At 41.4% G+C, this 22808-nt stretch overlaps 1 protein-coding gene across 1 annotated transcript in view; it reads right to left on the reverse strand.

Moving 5' to 3' along the window:
- GCFC2 (GC-rich sequence DNA-binding factor 2) overlaps positions 1–22808 on the reverse strand; it is an 881623-nt gene that overhangs the window by 485047 nt on the left and 373768 nt on the right. The window contains exon 6 of the mRNA XM_044062700.1: positions 7812–7927. Within this exon, the coding sequence (XP_043918635.1) occupies positions 7812–7927 (116 nt within the window). The remainder of the gene's footprint in view (positions 1–7811; positions 7928–22808) is intronic.

Raw genomic sequence — 22808 nt, forward strand, 5'->3', positions numbered from 1 at the left:
AACACAGAGGGAAGGAGGGAGCAATGGGGATCCTCGAACATCTACATTTATGGTAGGTACAAAACTGTACTATGTTCTTCGTTCCCCATTGCTGCAGTCCTTACTATTGGGTAGAATCCCAAAGCAGAGGTAAGGGAGGCTGGCAAATCATAAAGAAGCAGGAGCTGACAACATGCCCTGCAAAACAGCTGTGGCAAAACCAGCCCTAGACTTAGAGTAGATAGGAAGGTGATAATGCTTGGAGAAAGTATGCACTGAACTCCAAGTAGCTGCTTCCAAAATATCCTTAGTTGCCACCCCCCTTAGAAATGCTGTTGAAGTGGCAGTAGCCCTAGTGGAATGAGGCCTAATCCCAGCTGGAATCTCCTTGCCATGATGGGAATAACAAAATGCAATGCAAAAGCCAATCCACCTAGAAATAGTTTGTTTTGACACAGGCAAACAAACAACTGCTGAGACTGCCTAAAATCCTTAGTCCTGCTTAAATAATAACGCAATTGCCTGTGTACATCTAAAGTGTGCAAAATCTTTTCCCCTTTATTTTGGGGTCTGCATAAAAGTAGGCAAATGAATAGTTTGGTTTAAAGCCACACTAGAAACCACCTTAGGCATAAAGGAAGGATTAGTGCGTAATGATACCCTATCCTTATGGAAAATCAAAAGGGCTCTACTGCCATAAGGGCCTGCAACTCAGACACCCTTCTTGCAGAAGTAATAGCCAACAGAAAAGCAGTCTTCCATGACAAGTATTTCAATTCAGCAGTAGCCGCAGGCTCAAAAGGTTGTAGAGTAAGTTTTTCCAACACAAAATTGAGATCCCAAGCAGGAGTAGGAGCTCTGGGTCTTATATTCTTTGCCCCTCTAAGAAACTGCTTGAACAAAGGATGCGAAAACAATGGTGGGTCACAATCATAGTGAGCTGAAATTGCTGCAGCATGAATTTTAATGGAAGAGAAGGACAAACCTTTGTCCAATAACTCAGTAAGATATTGAAGAGCCACACTCAAATTAGGCTCAGAAATCTCCAAATTCTTTGCTGTACTCCAAAATAAAAATCTCTTCCATTTTTCTCGCTTTCCTTGTACTAGGTCTTCTAGCTTCCATAATCACATTTAAAACTTGTTGAGGAAGTTGAGACCTGCTGTGTTTCAACACAGAATATGCCAGGCTGTTAGATGAAGAGAGTGAAGCTTGACATTGAGCAGATGACCGTCCTTCTGAGATAACAGATGAGGAATCAGAGGTAAAGGCCATGGAGGCTTCTGTACCAGACTCCGTAGTAGTGGGTACCAGTGTTGCCGAGGCCAATCTGGAGCTATCAAAATCATCCTTGGCCTGTCTTGTCTGACCTTTAATAGTACCTTTGGAAGAAGAGGCAGAGGTGGAAAGGCATACACATGAAGGTTTTCCAACTGAAAGACAGAGCATCCACTTTCCAAGCCGTGTGATGAAACCCTTTGTGCAATACTTTGGCAGCTGGTGGTTTAGTGGAGAAGCTAACAGATCTATGTCTGGAGTTCCCATGACACTGTCAATTTCTGAAATACATGAAGATCCAGTTTCCACTCGTGGGGATCCATGATTTGTCTGCTTAACACATCTGCTAAGGAGTTCTGTGCTCCTGGCAGAAACCTTGCCTGAAGAGTTAGTTGCAGCGCAGTCTCCCATAAAATCATTGCTTGCCTGCATAGAGGATAAGAATGTGTTCCCCTTGCTTGTTGATGTACCACATGACAGTTGTGTTGTCTGTTAGAATCAACACCTGCCCTGGAAGAAGTAACTCCTTGAAAGCCATTAATGCAAACTGGACTGCTAACATCTCCTTCATGTTGATATGTAGATGCTGTAGTCTGGCAGGCCACTTGTCTTGTATCCACTTTCCATTTAGATGAGCTCCCCAAGCAATGTCCGAGGCATCTGTCGTTAAAATCTGACTGGTCACAGAGAGTCCCTTGTTTAGGTGACATTCCTGAGCCCACCACAAAAATTCCTTTTGAAGGCAAGGTATTATTTGAATGACAGTGTCCAGATCCTGGCAGTGCTGTGTCCATACATTTTTGAGATACCACTGTAGCTTCCTCATATGCAGTTTGGCATTGGGAAGCACCAGAATACAAGATGCCATGAACCCTAATGCTTGAAGGACTGTCTTTGCAGTCAGCACGGACTGATGAGATAGTTGATGGAAGTAAAGTGATAGATTCTTTTGTTTGTCCGGGGTTAAAAAGCTGTATTCAGTCTCACACCCAGAAAGCATGTCTTGAGAGGGTACTAGACTGGACTTTATTTCGTTCACAGAATACCCTAGGCATCTTAGCACTGCTATAACATATTCCAGATGCTGTAGAAGGTCTTCCTTTTCTTGAGCCAGAATCAGGCAGTCGTCCAAGTAAGGATAGATTTGAATTCCTTGTAGCGATTCCTGCAGTAAGCTATCACTGGAGCCAGAACCTTTGTGAATACTCTAGAGAACTGATAATGAGAATTTCCAGCTCGAAACCGCAGATACTTCCTGCAACTTAGCCTTATAGGCACATGAAGGTAAGCTTCCTTGAGATCTAAAGTTACCATCCAGTGATCTTTGCCCAGCAGAGGTAAAAGCTGTTGTAACGTCAACATCTTGAACTTGGGAATGTCCAGATAAGTGTTGAGGAGAGATAAAACCAAAATTGGTCTCCCCCTGTTCCCCCTCTTTTGTACTAGGAACAGGCGAGAATAAAAACCTAGGCCCCCTTCTGATACAGGGACTGGCTGAATGGCCCCCCCCCTGAGTAACTGAGAAAATTGCTTGTGAGCCTCCTTTCTTGTGGAGGAGGAACGCCTGGCATGCCTTTGAAAGGGGGCATTGTATGGAAATAAAACCTGTAACCGTGGTGAATGATATCCAACACCCATCTGTCTTGAGTAATTAAATCCAAAAAGAGACAGTCTTCCTCCAGCTGCCAGACGAGAATCTACTGGCAGCTGAAAAGGCAGGTCATTGGGTCTGTTTACGAAAGGACTGACCCCCCTGCCTCACCAGAAGTCTGAGCAGGTGAACTCCCTGTTCTAGGCCTAAAAGAACCTTGAGCCCTGCCCCTACCACGCCTAGACCTACCCCTAGACTGGGAATCATAAGCAGGATATGTCCACCTTAGCAGGCCAATTTCTACTAAACTTCGTGGCAGCACCTGCAAAAAATCTTTAACAGTTTGCATAGACTTAGCTTTGTCCTCCATTTTCTTTAAAACTGCTTCCACAGGCACCAAACAACACATCAGACTGTAAAGGAGCATCCAAAATCCTTGTCTTAACATGCTCAGCTAAATTCTGATCCCTCAACCAGGCATGCCTAGAACAGAACTAGTGGCAGCCACCCTCGAGGCCTGTACAGCATCAAAACCACATTGCTTGTTCAGACACATGAACCAAATCCAGCAACTCTTTACACTCAATACCTTCCCAAAGCATCCACCTTAGATTTCAATTGTGAAAGGAGATAATTTTGATATTTTAGCATGTGCTCATGGCTAGAGTGGAAGAAGTATACACTTTCTTTCCCCACCTATCCAAAGCCCTTGCCTCTTTATCAGTGGGAACAGGATTTTTAACCACAGAGGCCTTAACACCTTTAGGCCCCTGAGAAACAGTTTCTGGGTCCCCTAGGACTCTTAAACAAATACTTATGAGCTTCGGGCACCCTATAATACCTATCAGGTTTAACAGGAGCAGGAGGCAAAGAGTCAGGGTTCAGGGAAGCCTCTGCAAAACATCTTCCACCACATTCAACACAGGAGGTATAGCTAAGGGCCTATGCTGGGGTAAAACAAGAATTCCCTAAGCCTTTTCCTGGAATCAGAGTAATCCTGGCCTTCCCATTTAAAGTGCTCCCTCATGGAATGCAGAGTCTCTGAAAATGAGAAATCCTCAGGAGGAGAAGCTGTAGGAGTGGAATCATCCACATCAGAATCAGAATAAGGAGGATACTCCTGCAAATCTTCCGAAGACTCAGAAGCCTCTGAACACTGTTCAAAACTATCAAACTCGGTTCCACCCTAGGCCTCTTATCAGGAGGGGCATAGAACCTCTAATCATAGTAATCAAATCTTCTGCCATTTTAAGCATATGTTTCTTAGGTACAGAACCCGAATGCTAGGAAGCCCCACTGAAGCTGAACTGGGCCTACCTCTCAAAGAAGTTTTGGCAACAGAAGGAGAGGCTCTAACTACCTTGGGAAGAGAGGGAAGAACAGTTACCTGAGAAGCCCCCTCAGCCGGGCCTACCTCCTGAGAAGGCACATCCTGTAACAGTAAAGTTTCTGCCTGAGACTCCATGGAAATTCCTGGCAAAACCTCTGGCTCCACTGAGGTTCATCAACCCTAGGCGCAACCAACAACGCCGTGCTCAGGCCCCTAAACAGGGTATACACATGGTATGGTAATCCCTAGGTATTATCTGTTTCCCACAAGAAATACAGTTATTCACTTTTTCTGACATCGGTTAAATACTGGCAAAAACCAAAATGTTCCAACTCTGCTTCGGTCTGAAACTAATATTTCAGAACGCCAACCTGCACTCGCAAAACTGCTTCTCTGCATTGGACCATGCAAAAAAAAGACTGAGGATATGGTCGGTCATGCGCATTAGGCGTACTGGGCATTGTCTAAATCGCCCTGACGCGCCTCCATACTCTCGCCAGCCTCTCTGGTATTGGACTGGTTGCTGACCAATAGTAAGGACTGCAGCAATGGGGAACGAAGAACATCTAGCCAGATCAATGCCAAATACTAGCTGTACAGTCAGTCCAGTAAAAAAATGGATGTATCCCACTATTCTTCAAAATAGTCATGTGAAATCTATTTCTGTAAGGATACTATTCCGAACAAGGCATTACATAAAATGACAGTAGTTTCAAAGTTCCAAGCACAAAAGTCCCCTGATTTTGAAAAAAAAAAAGGCTAGTTTCAGTCCAAATGGTGGAAACAGACTAACACAGTATTACAGAAGAAATAAAACATAAACTGCTGAAAAATTGCTCTCAGGAATTTTTAACTTACAAAATGGCACCAAAAGCAATATAAAATCTATTCTGCAGGGGTTATTATTCTAAAGACTTAAAAAATAAAATGGCAGTTTCAGTAACACAGTCCCAAGCACAAACTATGTACACAAATGTACCCAAACATTGTAAAAAAAGAGGCTAGTTTCAGACCAAATGAAAGTATACACAAAATATACCGCACTAGATAAACTGACAGTTTATATAACAGTCCCAAGCACAAAATACAAGCAGAAAAGTCCCCTAAAGTTTTAAAAAATACAAGTTTCAGTTATAGTGAATGGATACAGCCTAAAATAGTACTAAATGATAAATAATTCATAAACCAATGAAACATTCCTGTCAAAAATGTTTACTGTGCAAAATGGTGTCAAAATTGTGATTTAAATGAAAAACAAATTTAAAATATAATCCTGCTCAATCACCTCAAATAATCATAACCCTAAAAGAAAATACTGCGATATCAGCAGGTTTTCTTGTCAAAACTTCCAAATGAAGCTTTTAATCAACAGCAACTGTGCTAATCGAAGTACAAACTGAAGCATATACAAAATTTGTAATGAGACAAAACAGTCAAAGTCACGGAATACACTATTTGAGCACTGATAGAAAAAGCTGAGGGATGAAATAAAAAATGAAAGGGGTTTCTTATCTTAGCATACCAGCTGAAAATCCAGAGTAAAAAGCAGTTTTCTCAGAGATCATTCTCTTACTGTGAGACTAGAAAACTGGAAGGGTCCTGTCTGTAGGTGTGAAAGGCAGTCCCTCTACTCTTAGGTGACTAGCCCATCACACCCACAGAGAGGCAGGGGGATGAGCTCTGGGCTTTAGTAGACTGCCAGAGATAGGGTAGGGTAGCAGGGCACTACTACCCATATGGCAGTAAGGCAAATCAACATCTAACTACTGAAAGTAGAAGGGGGATGGACGGTGGGTATGGTTACTGCACTAGTGAGGAATTTGAATATCTACTTTTATGTTAAGTTCAACTTGTACAACTGTACCATGTTCATTATTCTCACTGCTTCAGTAGTCTTTGGCTATTTGGGTTGATTACCACAGTTTCTCCAACCCATGAGGAGGAAAGAAGAGAATCCAAGGAACTCTGGAGAATGGCGCAAGCAAAGCCGATCTTGGTCCTGGAAAAGGAATCTGGCATATAACGCATTATAAAAGTATGTAAAGAGGACCATGCAATTGCTTCAAGAATACTTCTACAGTCTACTAATTTGAAATACTTATCAGAGATAACAAGGCTCTATTAGAATGTGCCTTAATCTTGCCTGGATGTTTTACCAAGGTAAGAATAACAAAAAGATATAGCAAGGAACAATCAACCTGGGCTATCTAAATTTACACAACTGTGATTCAAATTCTGAAAAAAGAAGATAGATGGTTAGATTCAAGGTACGCTCTAAAGATAGTAAGCACATGTATGGGGAATTTTTTACCTACAGATAGTCATATATGCATGGAAAAGCAGAAGGGTTAAGCTATCATGAAAGGTTCAAACCCGGATACTCTCTTGCAGATGTGCAGGATATCAGAGCAATAAACCAATAAATCTACCAACAAAACAAACCAAAAACAGCCAGAACAGCTTGATTCAAACACCGGCAGAAATAACTGTCCAAACAAAAAGATATGAATTAAATGTCACCTGGATCACAAGTGACCTTGTATATCAACAGAAAAACCTCTTTATAGAACAGCTTGAGCACTGTCTGAAATGAAGATGAGAATCCATGGGAAGATATACTGAAATGGCTGATAAATACTCCTTATTAAAGGAGTAAACAGGCCATAAGGTAATAACTCACACAAAGGGGTGGGAGGATGACATAATGGTTAAGGTGTTTACCTTAAAGACACAAGGTGCAGGGTTTGATTCTCACATGGGGTAACTGGCTAGGCTTCAAATGGCCCAAAAAGGGCAGTTAGCCTAGTACTAATCTATGAATCTATGAAATGTTTGAAAACCAGGGGTAATTATCCCAGAGAGGCCCTGGTTATAGGTGAGGCACCAACTAGAAAATCTTCTACACTAGTTAACATAAGATTTCACAATAGCATGACTTCTTACCTCCATTACTACCTACTGCACATCTGCATGAAAAATGGCCCATGCCCTAGCAGCTGACAGCTTCTCACACAGCCTTAAAGGTTAATCAAATGACATCCCAGTAAAAAAAAAAAAAACACTTTAAAAAACAGATCCCAAGTACAAAGGGGAAAAAGCACAATTGTGGAATCAGTACATTGTTTGTGTGTGTAACTAAATAACTATGGTCTACAGAGAATTAAAAACAAAACTGAAGAGAGGATTAAAAAAAAATGAAAGGCGGATCTTCATTGTTACATGGCCAGTGCACCTGGCATCATTGAACAGTTAAAACTAAATGGCTGAAAACTGCTCATAAAATATTATCTGTCTGTCATAAAATTAAAGGATGCCACCTTCTACAGTAAGTATTTTCGGATAGCTGTATGAACTACCCAAAAGGCATACAGCAATTACCCCCCTTGACTGGGTTAGAAGGCCACCAATAACACAGCAATACTAACGATCATCATAACAGCTGCTTATCTCCCTTCTAGGCCAAAGGCAGTGTGGGGAAAAACACATAAAAAATAAATCAAGCTACCAGAACATTAAACATTATACTTTATAGCAATTAAGCAAGATGTAAATACAGAAGAACTCCAAAAATAAGGCACTAGAAGAGATTCATTAGGCTTTTTATCCTAATAAAAAAAATGAGCCATACTTTACCTGTTAGACAGTTTCCTTTTAACAGTTTCTAAACTCACAACTGGCAAGGAAACAGATTCAACTTTCATCATGAAAGAATGAGGCATGCTTTTGTTAGCAGAATCTCTACTGGATACCTGCAAAATATATAAATAAATAAAGTTATCATCTCAACTGCATAACCTCAAAATGTTCTACCAGAGCACTAGAATACATAAAACACATTAATTGTGAAAGGGTTACTATAACTTAAAAATGAAAACAGTAAATAGTACCCGACATATTTCAATTCCAGTACTTGTTAGCATGCTGGTACAGCAGTGCAGCATAAACACTAGCGATGCACATAACAGGGGTTTAAGATAGACTATATTGTGGGACTTCCAAGATGGCTGCACACTGATCAACAGCTTCATTTCAGCTCTCTCAGTATGAACACAGAAAATGAGAAAAGGGACAGTGAAATTGTCAGCTTGGGTAAAACTCAGTTACTGCATAGTAAGTACACAGCTTGGATGCCAGCCAAGAGGAAATTTGTAGAACGTGAAAAACATAACCAGAAAAGGTGAAGAGAAAACACTGTCTGGGGAGACTCCTGCAGTGTTCATCAAAAAGCAGTTCAAGCTTCAGCTTTGGTACAAAAAACGGCTTCTGGTATTTTAGAGGAAAAAATAAATCAAATGTACTCACATGATTAAAATAAATGAAATACTGAAGGAATATATTAATGCATAACAAAAAGATGGAAAAAAACAGAAGAAGCTTTCACTAGCTATTTAAATGAACTGATACAACTGGAAAAATCAGAGGTTGAAATGAAGAATAGTCTGTCTGAGTGTGAGGCTTCTGAAGAAGAGTGGTTTCAAAAAATATTTAAGTTAGAAAACACATCATGCAGAGAAAACCTGAGATTTTCTGCTGTACTAAAGAAAGTGGAAGGAACAGATTATATTAATTTTATGAACGTACGGATAAGCAACTGAATTTGATATTAGTTAAAACACAATCAAACCAGCAGAAAAGTTGATCCTGACAAAACTGCGGCAGAACAGAAAAATATTAAAAACTGGAGACAGCAGAGTGATTGAGGAAAATTACTATTCGCTACAAACCAGGCAGAAGAAAAGCAAATGTATTCCAGCAATCAACAAAATTTGAAAGGCAGGTGTGAGACTCAAGCTGCTGTATCTAGCAATCTTCAGAATATTTTTCCTGGAGCATCAAAGACACTTTATTGGTGCAGACCAGGCTAAGGACGAAATAAAAAAATATCCAACAAAAAGTGAGCTAGCAAGCAGAAGGAAACTCTCATTTTCATTCTTCTAAAAGTAAACCTCATAGAGAAACTTTGCCAGTGCAACATTTTCAATGTTCCAAAGGAAAAAAAAAACATAGGAATTGACTAGAAGAATCATGAGTACCTTGGTCTTGAACCAGACTTTGGTGTTAGGAGATAGAAATGATCAGGAGGAAAACCAGCAACACTGAAATTGGTAAATGTGAATTGGTAAATACGTGAGAGATTATAAACCCTTCAATCACATTTGTGATTGATGGCTTTGAATGAAAAAGAGGTTAAAAAAAGACTGGAAATTTGTTGAATTTTCTCAAGTTGTCAGTGAACTGTAAAGCACACACCACATATTATGTTATTAATGTTTACCAAGACACTAAAGGGAATAAAATGTATTCTGTTCAGTGAATGTTGTAGTTATTAAAGATATTAAAGTAAATTTACTTATTTTATTTGTAAGAAATGTAGGTTTTCAGTATATAATAAGAGAAGAATGACTGGACAGAAGCAAATTTAAGCTAATAGAATGCTGTGACTTTGGGCTGTCGAAGTGACAGGAGGGTGTGAATTCTACATGTACTATATATAATCAGTACACTTTAAGATAATAATTCTTGTTTTTACAACGGTGGATGTCTATATATTAATGTCTTTGGCTTATGCTATAAGTTTCTTGTAAGCAAATAGGCTTGCAAAATAAGAAAAATTATGAAATAAATGGAAAAATGCTAAATTTCTTGCATCTGCAAATAAACAAGCTTGTTTTTTTTTTTTCAAATAGCAAATGACCTTAGTGCAAACCAATAAGTGTGCAGCTGAAGACAGTTGGCCAGGGGAAATCTGTACATTCTGTTCTGAGTGAAATTTACAAAGGTTCCTCCAAGCATCTGCAGAGTTGTTAATATTTTTCTCACTCCTGACTTTTACAAGCAATTAATCTTGACAGTTATCAGCATTCTTTGCAAAGAGAAGTGCAAAATTTCAAGGTACAATGGCAAGCAGTTCAGTGAAAAATAAAGATTAAAATTGGGGAAAGTGAATAAGAGACAGCAGCCTCACAAGTAGCCTTCATACTTTAATGCATTTAATAGAAAACACAATTTAGTTTTATTTAAAGCTAGCCAGTGCTCATTTTCTTAGGGTTAAAAGTTCATTTTTCTGAAAGCATGCAAACTGTTTTTCACATCTGGGAGAGGATCAGAGATAAGAAAAGGACAGACAGCAATCAGTGTAAGAGGGGTAACATGCAATTTAGCAGGAGTAACTCTAATTTTAGATTAGGTAATGTCTTAGGGTGCAGCTGTCGATTTGGGGCAATTCTTCCTATCTGAAAGATTACATTTCATTTATTAAAAATGTACTTAGCATTGTGTGTTTGTTCTAAATTAATAGGGGATAGGGGGTTTTGAAAATCTATTTAGCTTTTTGGCTGAGGGTTTTCATTAAAGCAAATGTCTTGAAAATGTCACATAGGTTCAAATGGAGATGAGAAAAAACAACTATATAAAAGATCAGCCTGCCAAATATTAGTGCACGTACTTAAGACATTCAAAAAATTGTCATATATAAGAGGTAGAAACAATAACTTTTTATCACAATGGCTAATTTAGCCAAATTATATTCAAATGTAAATTACCTTACAGGTATAGACAAAAAAATAAATAAAATACTGAACTATATATAAAAAAATGCAAAGTGCAAATAGCAATGCTGCAGGACACAAACCTGGAAAGAAATGAACATGTGAATTTAACAAAGAAAGGATTTCAAACTCAAATAGGAATTGTGAGAAGGATTAGTTGTGTAAGAACTTACCATAAACTTAGATGTCCTGTAGGAGGCCACTGCCTGCAGCACTGGACATCTAGCCAGTATACCAAAGTCTTAGGAGGTATGTGTAAACTGACATCAGCTATAAGTGATGTCTGCACATACATACAGTAGTACCCCTGGGAAGCAAAAGAAAGGAAGTGTTTCAGACCCTCATATGTCACCAGGCAAGAAGGCACCTTATAGAGGTATGTGCCTGTTGTTGTGCTTTGTCTGGATGGAGAGGCGCTATGAGGATGTCATGCAAGAAGGATAAACAGGGTAAGGAGGGATGGCATACTGCAACATGGAAGACAAGGACATCTAAGGTTATGGTACGTTCTTACACAACTAATCTATGTCCTTCTATTCTCATGTTGCAGTATTCATAACTGTAGGGAGAGTACCAAAGCTTTAGGTATGAGCGTGGGCAGTAGGTTGAGAGGCCTGGTCTATGTGAGACTGTAAATTTGACCTAGCAAATCCAGTTCTAGCTCTAGAAATCAAATCTAGTTTGTAATGCTTGGTAAAGGTATGAAATGAAGACCAGGTGGCCGCCTCCAGTATGGAAGCATAGTCCACCCTCATAAAAAAGGCTGCTGAAGAAGCAGCTGCCCTAGTAGAAAGAGTTCTCACATTGACAGTCAAATCTTTTCCATGAAGGGAATAACAAGTAGAAATAGCTTTTGAAATCCATGAAGATACAGTCTGCTTAGAGACTGCCTTCCCCAAGGTACTTGGGTGAAAGGAGACAAACAACTGGTCAGACTTTCTAATAGATTTGGTCTTGTCCAAGTAATACCCAAGTTGTCTATGAACATCCAAGGAATGCAAAGTTCTTTCAGAGGAATTTTGAGGTTGAAGGAAGAAAACAGGAAAATTAATGGTCTGATTCAAGGACGGCTCATTAACCATTTTAGGCATGAAGGAAGGGTTAGTCCTGAGGGAGACCCTGTCCCTATGGAAGATAAGGTAAGGAGGGGTAGCCATAAGGGCTAGGATTTCTGAGACCCTCCTGGTGGATCTGAGGGCCACCAGCAGTACTGTTTTCCAAGTACATAGCTTAAGTGATGCTGAGTGAGCTGGTTCAAATTGAGGTAGAGTGAGTTTTTCAAGGACAAAATTAAGCTCCCATGAAGGAGGAATAGGTTTACGAGAGGGTCTGATATGGAGGACCCCTTTTAAGAAGAGTTTTACCTCTAATCTGGATGCCAAAGGAGGTACTAAGGGAAGACAGGCGGAAATGGCTGACAAGTGTATATTGACAGAAGAGTAGGTCAGTCCTCAATGTAGAAGCTCACACAAGTAAGAAAGGACCATGGGCACTGGAGTAAGAAAAGGTTCCTTTCTTCTTTTGACACCACCTGGAGAATCTTTTCCATTTTGACACATAATTTCTCCTGGTACTAGATTTCCTGGTCTCCTGCAGGACATTGAGTATGTCATCTGAATATAGGTGTCTGAAAATGATCAGAACTCAATCACCCATAAAGTGAGTATGACAGACCCCCTGTCTTGTATGAGTAGGTCAAATTGGTGGGGTAACCTGTGGTGACTGCCCTTGACTAGCAGGTGAAGTAGAGGGAACCAATGCTGTCTTGACCAAAAGGGGGTCACCAGCAGGATTTTTGGTTTGTCCCCCTGGATCTTCAGAAGGACTTTCTGAATTAGTGTGAAGGGGGAAAGGCATAAAGATACATCCTTGCCCAAGAAAAACAGAAAGCGTCCACTTTCCAAGCCTGTGAATGTAGATCTCTTGTGCAAAACAGAGGCGTTTGCAAGGAGGCAAACAGATCTGCCTGAGGAATACCCCACTTGTGAATACAAGAACACCTCTCTGTGAAGAATCCATTCATGAGAGGTTCTGCTGAGAGTGTTTGCAATTACATTCTCTGGGGAAGGAATGTACACTGCTTGCAGGTGAATGTGTAGTTTTGTTGCTAGGGACCAAATCGGAATTGCCAAGCTGCAAAGCGGGTAGGACCTTGCCCCCCCCCCTTGTTGATATACTACAGGACAGTCATATTGTCTATGACAACCTTCAAGGTGCCTGGCAGGAGGATTTGGTGGAATGTTTGTAATGCTAGGAGAAGGGCTCTCATCTCTTTAATATCGATGTGGTCTCCTGGTCTGAGGGGGGACCACTCTCCCTGAACTTTGTTCTGGTTGTTCTGATTGTGCAGAACTGCTCCCAAACCCAGATCTGAAGTATCTGTGTAGATGCATTGTAAGGGTGTGGGGGTCTGCAAAGGTATACCCTTGACTGAGGTTGATGGCTGCAATCCACCATTCCAATTCTTTTTTAGGCATGGGCGAAGAGGGAGGGAAGTATCCACATGATGGGAAAATTGGTTCCACCGACTCTTCAGAACCCATTGGAACTTCCTCATAGGCAGCCTGACAAAGGGAAGCATGAGGATCAGGGATGCCATGTGGCCTAGGACTCTCCGGAATTCCCTGGCTGATATGGTTTGGAGAGAGAGAAGTGTTTGAAGGTAATGTGTGAGGGCCTCTACCTTCTGGCAGGGGATGAAGGCTACCATTTTGTCGGTTCTTATCCTGCACCCCAAGAAAACTACGTCCTGGGTGGGTGTCAGGTGAGACTTAGGTCTGCCAAGGTTTTGGACACCATGTGTAGGTGATGTTGAAGAGTGTGGCAGTCCTGGTGGAGGATTAACAGGTCATCCAGGTATGGGTATATTTGAATGTCCTGGATTCTGCAGTGGATGATAACTGGAGCTAGGTACTTTGTGAATACTCTGGGAGCTGTGGAGAGCCCAAATGACAATGCAGAAAATTGAAAATGCAAGGAACCCACTGAGAAAGGTAGGAATATCCTGTAGCTGGGGTGAATGGAGATATGAAGATAGGCATCCTTCAGATCCAGGGATACTATGAAAACTAGTTGGGGAATGAGGGGTAGGAGATGATGCAAGGTGAGCATTTTGAAGGTAAACACCTTGAGAAAAAGACTGAGAACCGGCAAATCCAGAGTTGGTCTCCAAGGGCCATCTTTTCTTGGGACCAAAAACATCCTGGAGTAAAATCCCTTGTTTGCCTGACCTAGAGTCACTCTCTCTACGGTGACCTGAGCTAGCAGCTGATACAGAATTGGAGGAAAGCGATGAAGCTGACTTGGAGGGTGTTGGGGTAGCCCCTGTAAAGGAGGAATTGTCCACAAAGTCATAAAATAACCTTTTTGAATGACGGAAAGGTCCATAGCCTCTGATGTGATTTTCCACCAGGAGGGTAGGGGGAAAGGGGGGAGACGGAGGGATAGCGGGTGGATGTGGGTAAAGGGTTTGAGTCACAGTTGAGGGGCTCTGTCAGGGTCAGCTGTCTCCGAAAGGCAGTAGGGGGCAGAAGAAGAGGATGATCTAGGAGTAGAGTGTTTCCTAGATTGTTTCTGTCCCTTAGACTGTGAAGCAGTATACTGAGATGACTGCTTCCTGACAAAGGTGGTTCTTTGAGGGTAGTTCCTGTTGTATCTAGGAATAGGTGAGACTAGCAAATATTTTACATTTTGTAGCTCCTTGCCCTTTTCTTGAAGGGATTTTTGGAGCTCTGCAGACGCTGCACCAAAAATGGTCTTATTATCAAGTGATGCCATCCAGAAATTTGGTTTGCACATCCATGGGAAGTGGCTGTAGTCTTACCCAAAAGTATCTTCTCAGGACAGAACCTGAGGCTGCAGATTTGGAAGATGCTTCTACTGCAGCATAACTGCACTTGGAGTACCTGGTCACCTGAGAGGCGGCAGGGAGCAGGGTGGAGAGTTGTGACTTAGCAGGTGAGCCTGGCGCATATATAAGTGCAGAGGCTTTGGATAGGGTGTCTAAAACAAACCTAGCCATGTGTCTTTAATAATTTAGGGCTCAGCTGGCTAGTGTGGAAGAAGTATAGACTTTCTTTTCTAGCCTACCCATAAATTTGCTGTCCTTATCTGTGGGAAACAGGGAAGTGGAAGGCAGTTGTCTGGATTTGTCTGCTGACACAGCTATGGCATCTGGGTCTGCAGGGGGGTTCCTGAACAAGAACTGTGCATCCTGAGGAACTTTATAAAACCTATCTGGATGTTTGGAAGCAGGGGGCTGAGAATCAGGGGGCCTGAGACGCAGCCAAAAAGGCATAATGAAAGGCTGGAAGTAGGGGAGGGACTGCAGATGGGGAGGGCTGGTCCATCTGCAGTAGTTCAAAATACCTCTTTTTAGTTTCTGAAACATCTGAGGCCTGCCATATGAAATGTTCTCTCTTAAGAGAAATGGTGTCCCCAAAAGAGAATCTTTCCCTGGAGATTGAGGGCTAATACTGTCCTCCTCCTCAGGAGTAATGAAGTCCTTGGAAGATTCAATTTGGGAACAATAAGTAAGTGATTCATCAGAAGAGGACAGCTCTTCCTCTGAATCCTCTAAGGCATATGTGTAAGGGGTAATTGGGGCACCTGAGACTGGAGGCCCTGGAAAGCTCTGAAAAGATTTGGGGAAAAGGCTTCCCATCCAGGAACTGGTATTGTTTCTTTGTGTTTTAATTTTTGTTTCTGCTTAAGAGGAGTAGAAGGATGCGTAGGTTTGAAAGTTGACACCTGGGTGGATGGAAAGATGGGAGTAGGCCCCTCTGATGCTACAAGCCTTGGTTCTCCCTCGCCATCAGGGGCTGATGGCTGATCAATCTCAGCGGACGTACTCTGAGTTTCCGCCAGACCAATTTCCACCATGGTTCCTAGTTCTAGCTGGGAAACTGATATCCGATGGGATCCTGGGCTAACATCTGCCTCGAGAGTCTCACTGGACTCCTGAGGTGCAGCATGGGTGTCAGGCCTAACTTTTTTGGCCTTCTTCCGAGGCGACTCCTCAAAGGTACCTACCCCACCCCCCATGCCGAATGCCAAATGCCGGAGTCTCTTGTTTTCTCAGTAAAGCTTTAAGGCAGCCAGATGGCTGCGTAGCGTTGTAGGCATGAAAGACTTGAAGATGTCACAAGACGTATGCTGTCATGGCCTTCACCTGAACAAAACAAGCACTGATCATGCGTGTCCTTATGTGGAATTTGTTTTCCACAACACATTTCCCCATCCTAGCTGACATGTACGTTTGAAAAGCTACAAAAAAGGTAAACAAAAAACCCAAAGAGAGTACTTATCTGTATCGGACAGCTGAAACAACGACCAAACTGATTGCCCCAGCTGGCAATCAGAGGTCCATAGATCACTGCGGCAGAAAAGTTTTGAAGTGGGTGCGTGCAGACGTCACTTTTATAGCTGACGTCAGTTTATGGCTCTGACAGGCAACATCGCATGTACCCCTGCTCATAAGACTTTGGTATACTGGCCGGACGTCCGGTGCTGCAGGCAGCTACCTCTTACAGTTATGAATACTGAAACATGAGAATAGAAGGACATCAACACATACAAAGGAAGAATATGGTTTAAAAGGCAGTGGGACCTAAATGAGCTATGTAATGTTTGACTTGAAAAAGACTGGGTAGATTATAAGTGATGTATAATGTTTGCAAATGGGAGTGTGCCAGTCTGGTTTGTGATGTAAAATGCTTGCAACTAGGACTGTGTCAATATGGTTTGTTTTCATTTATATAAATGTATGATTGCCTGTGCAGTAAGTGATGGTTTAATAAAGATGTTTCTTGTTTAAAAAAATGCAGGAATTGAATGTTGCTTAGTTTATACGATATATAGCAATATATGGTAAGTATAATATTTGCCATGTTAATTATAATGTGATTACTTTTATCTTTCTTCTTCTTCTTTCGGCTTTTTCCCGGTTAGGGGTCGCCACAGCGGATCACCTGTCCGCACATGACTGGCAGTGGAGTTTTACGATGTAGAGTTGCCAGCCCGGCACCCAACCTTCCACAGAAGGCACACACATGCACACACTCACACCTAGGGCCAATTTAGAGTGTCCAATCCACCTACAGCATGTCTCTGGGAGGAAACCGGAGCACCTGGAGGAAACCCACGCGACCACAGGGAGGACATGCAGACTCCGCACAGAAGGCACCCCAGCCGAGAATCGAACCGGAGAACCTCTTGCTGTGAGGCGGCAACGCTAACCGCCGCACCACCACGGCCACCCAATGTGATTACTTTTATATGAATGTAAATTTGTTTGTCTATGTCAATAAAGGTGTATAAAAAAAAATATTCAGCAGAATATCAGGGACAAAAGAAAAGGGGAGTAATAACACTTATAGCTAGAGGGTGCATAACAGTGAAAGAAGAGAGAAAAAGACAGCAGTGATGGATTTGTGGTAGTAAGGGAGGAGGATTACAATGGCATGTATTTATATTACACCAAAAACTGTTATTATGCAGTTAAGAAAATACTGTGAAACATAATCAGCTTTCAGGAAGAAATATTACTTATAGGTGGGACCTGGAACTTGACCTGCAATAGTGAGGATGTATCAGGGGTACCTAGAAGGGAAAATGTAATAAGAGAGGGTAGATTTCTGAAGACATTTAAGGAAATAACTGATACGGAAGACATGAATTCAGTAGTGGGAACTTGGACAGACTTTACATATTATTCCCCAAGGAATAACTGGTTTAGGCTGGATAGAAACTGTATTTTACAGGAACATGTGCATTTAATTGAAAGCTCATTTGATAACTACTTCATATCATGCACCAATAAAAAATCAGGGTAATAAGTAAACATGAGATGCTTGCACTTTGGAAAACATAATAAGAGAGGGTATATATCTGAAGACATTTAAGAAAATAATTGGTATGGAAGAGGTGAATTCAACAGTAGAAATTTGAACATAATTTGCATATTATTCCCCAAGGTAATAACTGGCTAGACTGGATATAAATTATATTTTACATGTACATGCATTTAATTGATGGTGTCAACATAATTCAATAATTATTTCATATCATGTACCAATAAGAAACAAAATGTGTGGTAATGAAGTTAAAATGACACACTGGCACTTTTCCATGTACTCATTAAAAAGACAGAATGTTAAGGAATGGGTAGTGGAAATTATAGGAAAGTTACTAGGAAGATAGAAATTTCTTCAGCAGGGACACTACATGGGTTAAAATAAAAATGGAGTTTAAAGTAGGGTAGAAATAAAAGAGAAAGAGATATGGTTAATATGTAATAGGAATTATTTAGAGGGCCTGATGAAGGTTAAAGAACTGCAGGAAGTACAGTTGTGAAAGTAAGCTTACCATTACAGCAAATGTGTGAATGATCATTGCTGCAGAAGCCTTAGCTTTATGGGTTATATCCTGCAAAAGATGCAACAGTTGACCAGCTTCCAAATTTTCAGGGCACATTCCACACCCCCAAACTGTCAGACAGCTCGAGCTGAGCTGATTAAAAGGCAAGTTTGGGCACCAAGACCTTCAGAGCTTTCATACCAACACAGACAGCAAAGCAAGAGAGGTTGAGCTCTGAAAGGACAGTGCTAGGAGAAACAAAAAATCAGTAACACCCTGGCATAAAGAATACACTAAAAAGGGGGGATGGAGTCGGACAGCAGCTACTGCAGCAGTGACCATTCAAACAGCTACTGTTATTGTAAGTTTACTTACAAAACTGTATTAAAATCACAGACGCACAGGTGAAAACAGCCCTTTCAAAAGCCAAAAGCACAGCGTCAATGGGACCAGATGGTGTCCCAGGCTGCGTCTTACACGAACTACAGAACAAACTAACCCCCCACCTAAACACACTGTTCAACCTCAGCCTCTCCACAGGCTACGAGCCCATAGAATGGTGCACAGCAATGGTTATTCCACTCCACAAAGGAGGGGCCACAACTGACCCTGGTAACTATCGCCCCATAAGCCTGACTAGCCTGGTCTGCAAGGCTATGGAGGGCATCATCATGGAACTCATTAACAAAGACATTGGGAACCTCCAAATACTTGACCCGACCCAGTTCGACTTTGTTAAGGGCAGATCATGCCTACTAAACCTGGTTGACTTCTTCGAGACAGTCACCAAGGCCACAGATGAGGGGAAGGTGGTTCACACAGCCTACCTTGACCTCGCCAAGGCTTTTGACACCATTCCCCACTCGGAATTATAGAAAAACTCACCAGCCTGAACATAAACCCCTACGTCATGGGATGGGTTGCCAACTGGCTTACAGACAGAACTCACATGGAAAGAATAGCAGGCTCCAGGTCTGACTCTAAACCAGTCACAAGTGGTGTCCCACAAGGCTCAGTCCTGGGACCCCTACTGTTCGGCATATACTTCTCAGAAGTACAGGCAAACACAGGAGGACTATGGCTAACCAAGTTCGCCGATGACTGCAAACTGGAAGCCATAATTGACTCTCCGGCTGACATGGACATTCTCCAAAAGAGCCTTACTGAGACGGACACCTGGTGTCAAAGTCATGATCTCAAGCTAAATGTCAAAGAATGCACAGTCATCCCGTTTGGGAAAAACAAAACACCCATGAATTACCACATAGGTGGCAGCCCCCTTAATACAGAAGATGTAATAAGAGATCTGGGGACCCAGGTAGACAGTAATCTCTCCTTTGACAATCATACTGCCAAGGTAGTTAGGAAATCCTTCTATGTAGCAAATCTAATTACTAAAGGGTTCGCATCTAGAAATAAAAAGGTTATAGTGCCCCTCTACTCGTCACTCATCAGACCCATCATAGAGAACAATGCCCCATTTGGGATGTACCTCACAAGACACTTCCAACAGCTGGAAAGACCGCAAAAGTACCTTACCAAGAGGATTACTGGCCTCAAGCATATGTCCTATGCAGTCCGACTGGAAAAACTCTGGCTGTACTCAGTGGCATATCGCTTACTCAGAGGTGATCTTTGCCTGACTTACAAAGCCATGTCCAACTCAGAATTGATGGACATGCTCCACCTAAAGAAATCCAAGTCACTGCGAGCCACTGGCTCTAGTGAGCTAAACCTCACCACAACAATAAATAGAACATGCTGGAGGGATAGATTCCTGTCACAGAGACTCCCCATGCTTTGGAACAAAATTCCTAACTACATTAGTCAGAGTCCCTCACTAACACTCTTCAAGAGAAACCTTGACAAGTGGATGGGTAACAGAAAATACACCTCTGGGATCACTTCATTGTCTCTGCTTGACAGAGGATCAGTTAATTAATCAATGGGGTGGTGATAGCTGACACACTCTGGCTAGGCTTATAAATGCCCTTGGGCAGATAGCCTAGTACCTACCTATGAACCTATGTTCATCAATGCTGCATAGCCTTAGCTATATGGGTGGTAGATTACCCTTGCTTACTACATTTGGGAAGTGGAAGGAGAAGAGTCCAGGAGTCCTTGGACAATGGTGCTTGCAAAGCCTGATCTAGACCTAGAAAAGAAATCATGCTTATAGTACTTTTCAAAAGTATGTACAGAAGACCAAGCAGCAGCTGATAGAATACTTCTAAAAGCCAACCATTTCTAAAGAAGCCATAGGTCTAGTAGAGTTAGCGTTAACCCTGCCAGGAAGAGTTTTGTTGTGGTCAGTATAACAAAAGGTAATAGCCTTAGACAACTAAATGAAAATAGTCTGCTTTGACACAGGTTCTACCTTCTTCTTACCTTCATAAGAAATGAACAACTAATCTGAAGATCTGAAAGATTTAATTATCTCAAAATAGTACCCAAGTTGTCTGTGGACATCCAAGTTATGGAGTATCCTTTCTCCTTCCTTTTTGGGTTCAGAAAAGAAAATGAGGAAATGGAAAGATTAGCTTAAAGCAAACTTGGGTACCACTTTCGGCACAAAAGAAGGATTAGTTCTCAAAGAAATCCTGTCCCTGCAGAAATTGAGATAGGGTTGACTCACCATAGGACCTTGCAACTCAGATACCCTTCTTGTAAAGGTCACAGCAATCAGTAAAATTTTTCCATGTTAAACCATCATGTCAGCTAGGTTAGCCAGCTCACAAGGAGCAAGTGTTAGCTTCTTTAACACAAAATTAAGATCCCAAGGAGGGGCTATCAGATTTCTTGGATGATTCCTAACTCATTAACCCCCGAGTACCTTCTGAGAGTGCCTTTATGCTTACACCTGAGCACACTCTGAGACATCAGAAAAGCTATGTTGTTCCACCCGAGTGCCTTCCACAAGCGCCGTTAACTTTCTATTAAAGTTTTAGCTCCACTGTTACAAATTAAGTTGAAAAGGTACCAGAACTTTGTTAGGTACCTTCTCAACTTAATTTTCATTTTGAATAAATATCATGTTTACATTTACAACTTACAATAAAATCGGCTTGTCATGCACTGTGTATCTGCTTGCAAGCCGATTCTATTTGTGTTGCAGGAAGCAAGTGGTGGCAGCCAATCGGATTCTTTCAATCCAAGCTGCCACTTGCCTAACACCTTCACCCCCTAACCTAACTTTTCTTTGTTCTGTTACAATAAATAGAGAGTCCTCCAGTAGCAATTCCCTTTCCTTTTTCTGTTATTTGCTATATTGCTACTGGATCCTTCTATCTACGTTAACAGGACATTTCTGTTCACCGTTTCGAAGACCACCGGTAATTCATCCCACAATTTACAGCCGTGAGAAACCCTGAAAAGAAAGTACCATACAGCTGCAACGGAGATCTTCCTTACACCAAGGTAAGTGCTCAATTCACTCTAAATTAATTTCGGCTCTCGCTCGGGCTATGCACTCCATTTCTCTAAATTCCCCTTCATGCAATCTAGTCATCCTTTTCTGCTTATATGTAAGGGTAGCCTGTTCCACTTATCCATGTATAAAGTTAGTACACATTTGATGCCATGTATTTGTAGTCGGACACAAAAATGTTGCCTACTGCAGAAGTAAACAGCCGCTAAATCCACCCTGGGTATCCGTGTTTTCAGACTGTAATTTCTACTCTGACTGCCTGCAAGAAATGTGCCAACTCACCATTCTAATGTTTACTCAACCCAAACTTACTGCATATGGCTGCATACGTTCCTTTTCTTTCTCTCTCTTTTTTTTTTTTTTGATACGAGCAAACTTTTTTTTTGCATATGACTGTTTAGCGCTGTAACTGTCAAAAAGCAGCTAACACCCTGTGCCAAGATTAGCTGGCTTAGCAACTAAAAATTCATGCTATTGTCTGTTGCTCAAATCTTAGTCTGCAATAAAAAACTCAACCCATCACGCTACATCACTGTCTGATTACACAACCCAAAATAACTGCATATGGCTGCATACTTCCTTTTTTTTTTAAACTTGCTGTTTGGAATCCCTGAGTCAAGTTGTCACAGCGTCAGATAATCTTTATTTAATAGGTAAATACAAAGTTCTCTTCAGTGGGGGTATCCGAGTGTGAAACTTTGGAGCTTTCACTATCTAGTATATCAGCGCAGCACTTTGAGTAAATAGTTACCACTGACACTAGTTTTGGGGTGCCGTGTTAATGTACACTCCTCTTTCTGTACCTCATTGGCTAGGAATTTAATTCCTCAATGGTGAATAATGAATCCAGTTAGTTGTCCTTCTGCATCTGTGTTGGCTTTCACTGTTTGTCCGTTACTTAGTGGTGGTACTGCTGGGATGTCAAATACCCTGCATGATATGTAAGGTTGAGTTCTTTCAATGTGTTAAGAATAACTTGCCATACATAGCTTTAGTTTAGGACCACATCTTGTTGTTGTGCTATTGTTTTTATTAAAAATGAAAAGATAAAGTGAACAAGCTCTAGCCTAGGGAGTACGCCTTCACCATATGAAAATGAAAAGCCACAATAAGGCTACTCCCTCCACATGGTAGCTAGCTCCAAGATGGTCCATTTAGCGGGTATTATATATCCCCTTTCTTGTAGTTGCTGGTATGCAAGCACTACATATGTATCCCAGGTCCTTCCTTAAGTAAAAACAATTTTTTTAATTCTGTTCAGTTAAAAACGATAAATTGCCTACTTCAAAGTACTGGTTC

This window comes from Protopterus annectens, chromosome 2.part1 (genome assembly GCF_019279795.1).
Source record: "Protopterus annectens isolate FY-2018-M chromosome 2.part1, PAN1.0, whole genome shotgun sequence".
Lineage (NCBI taxonomy): Eukaryota > Metazoa > Chordata > Ceratodontiformes > Protopteridae > Protopterus > Protopterus annectens.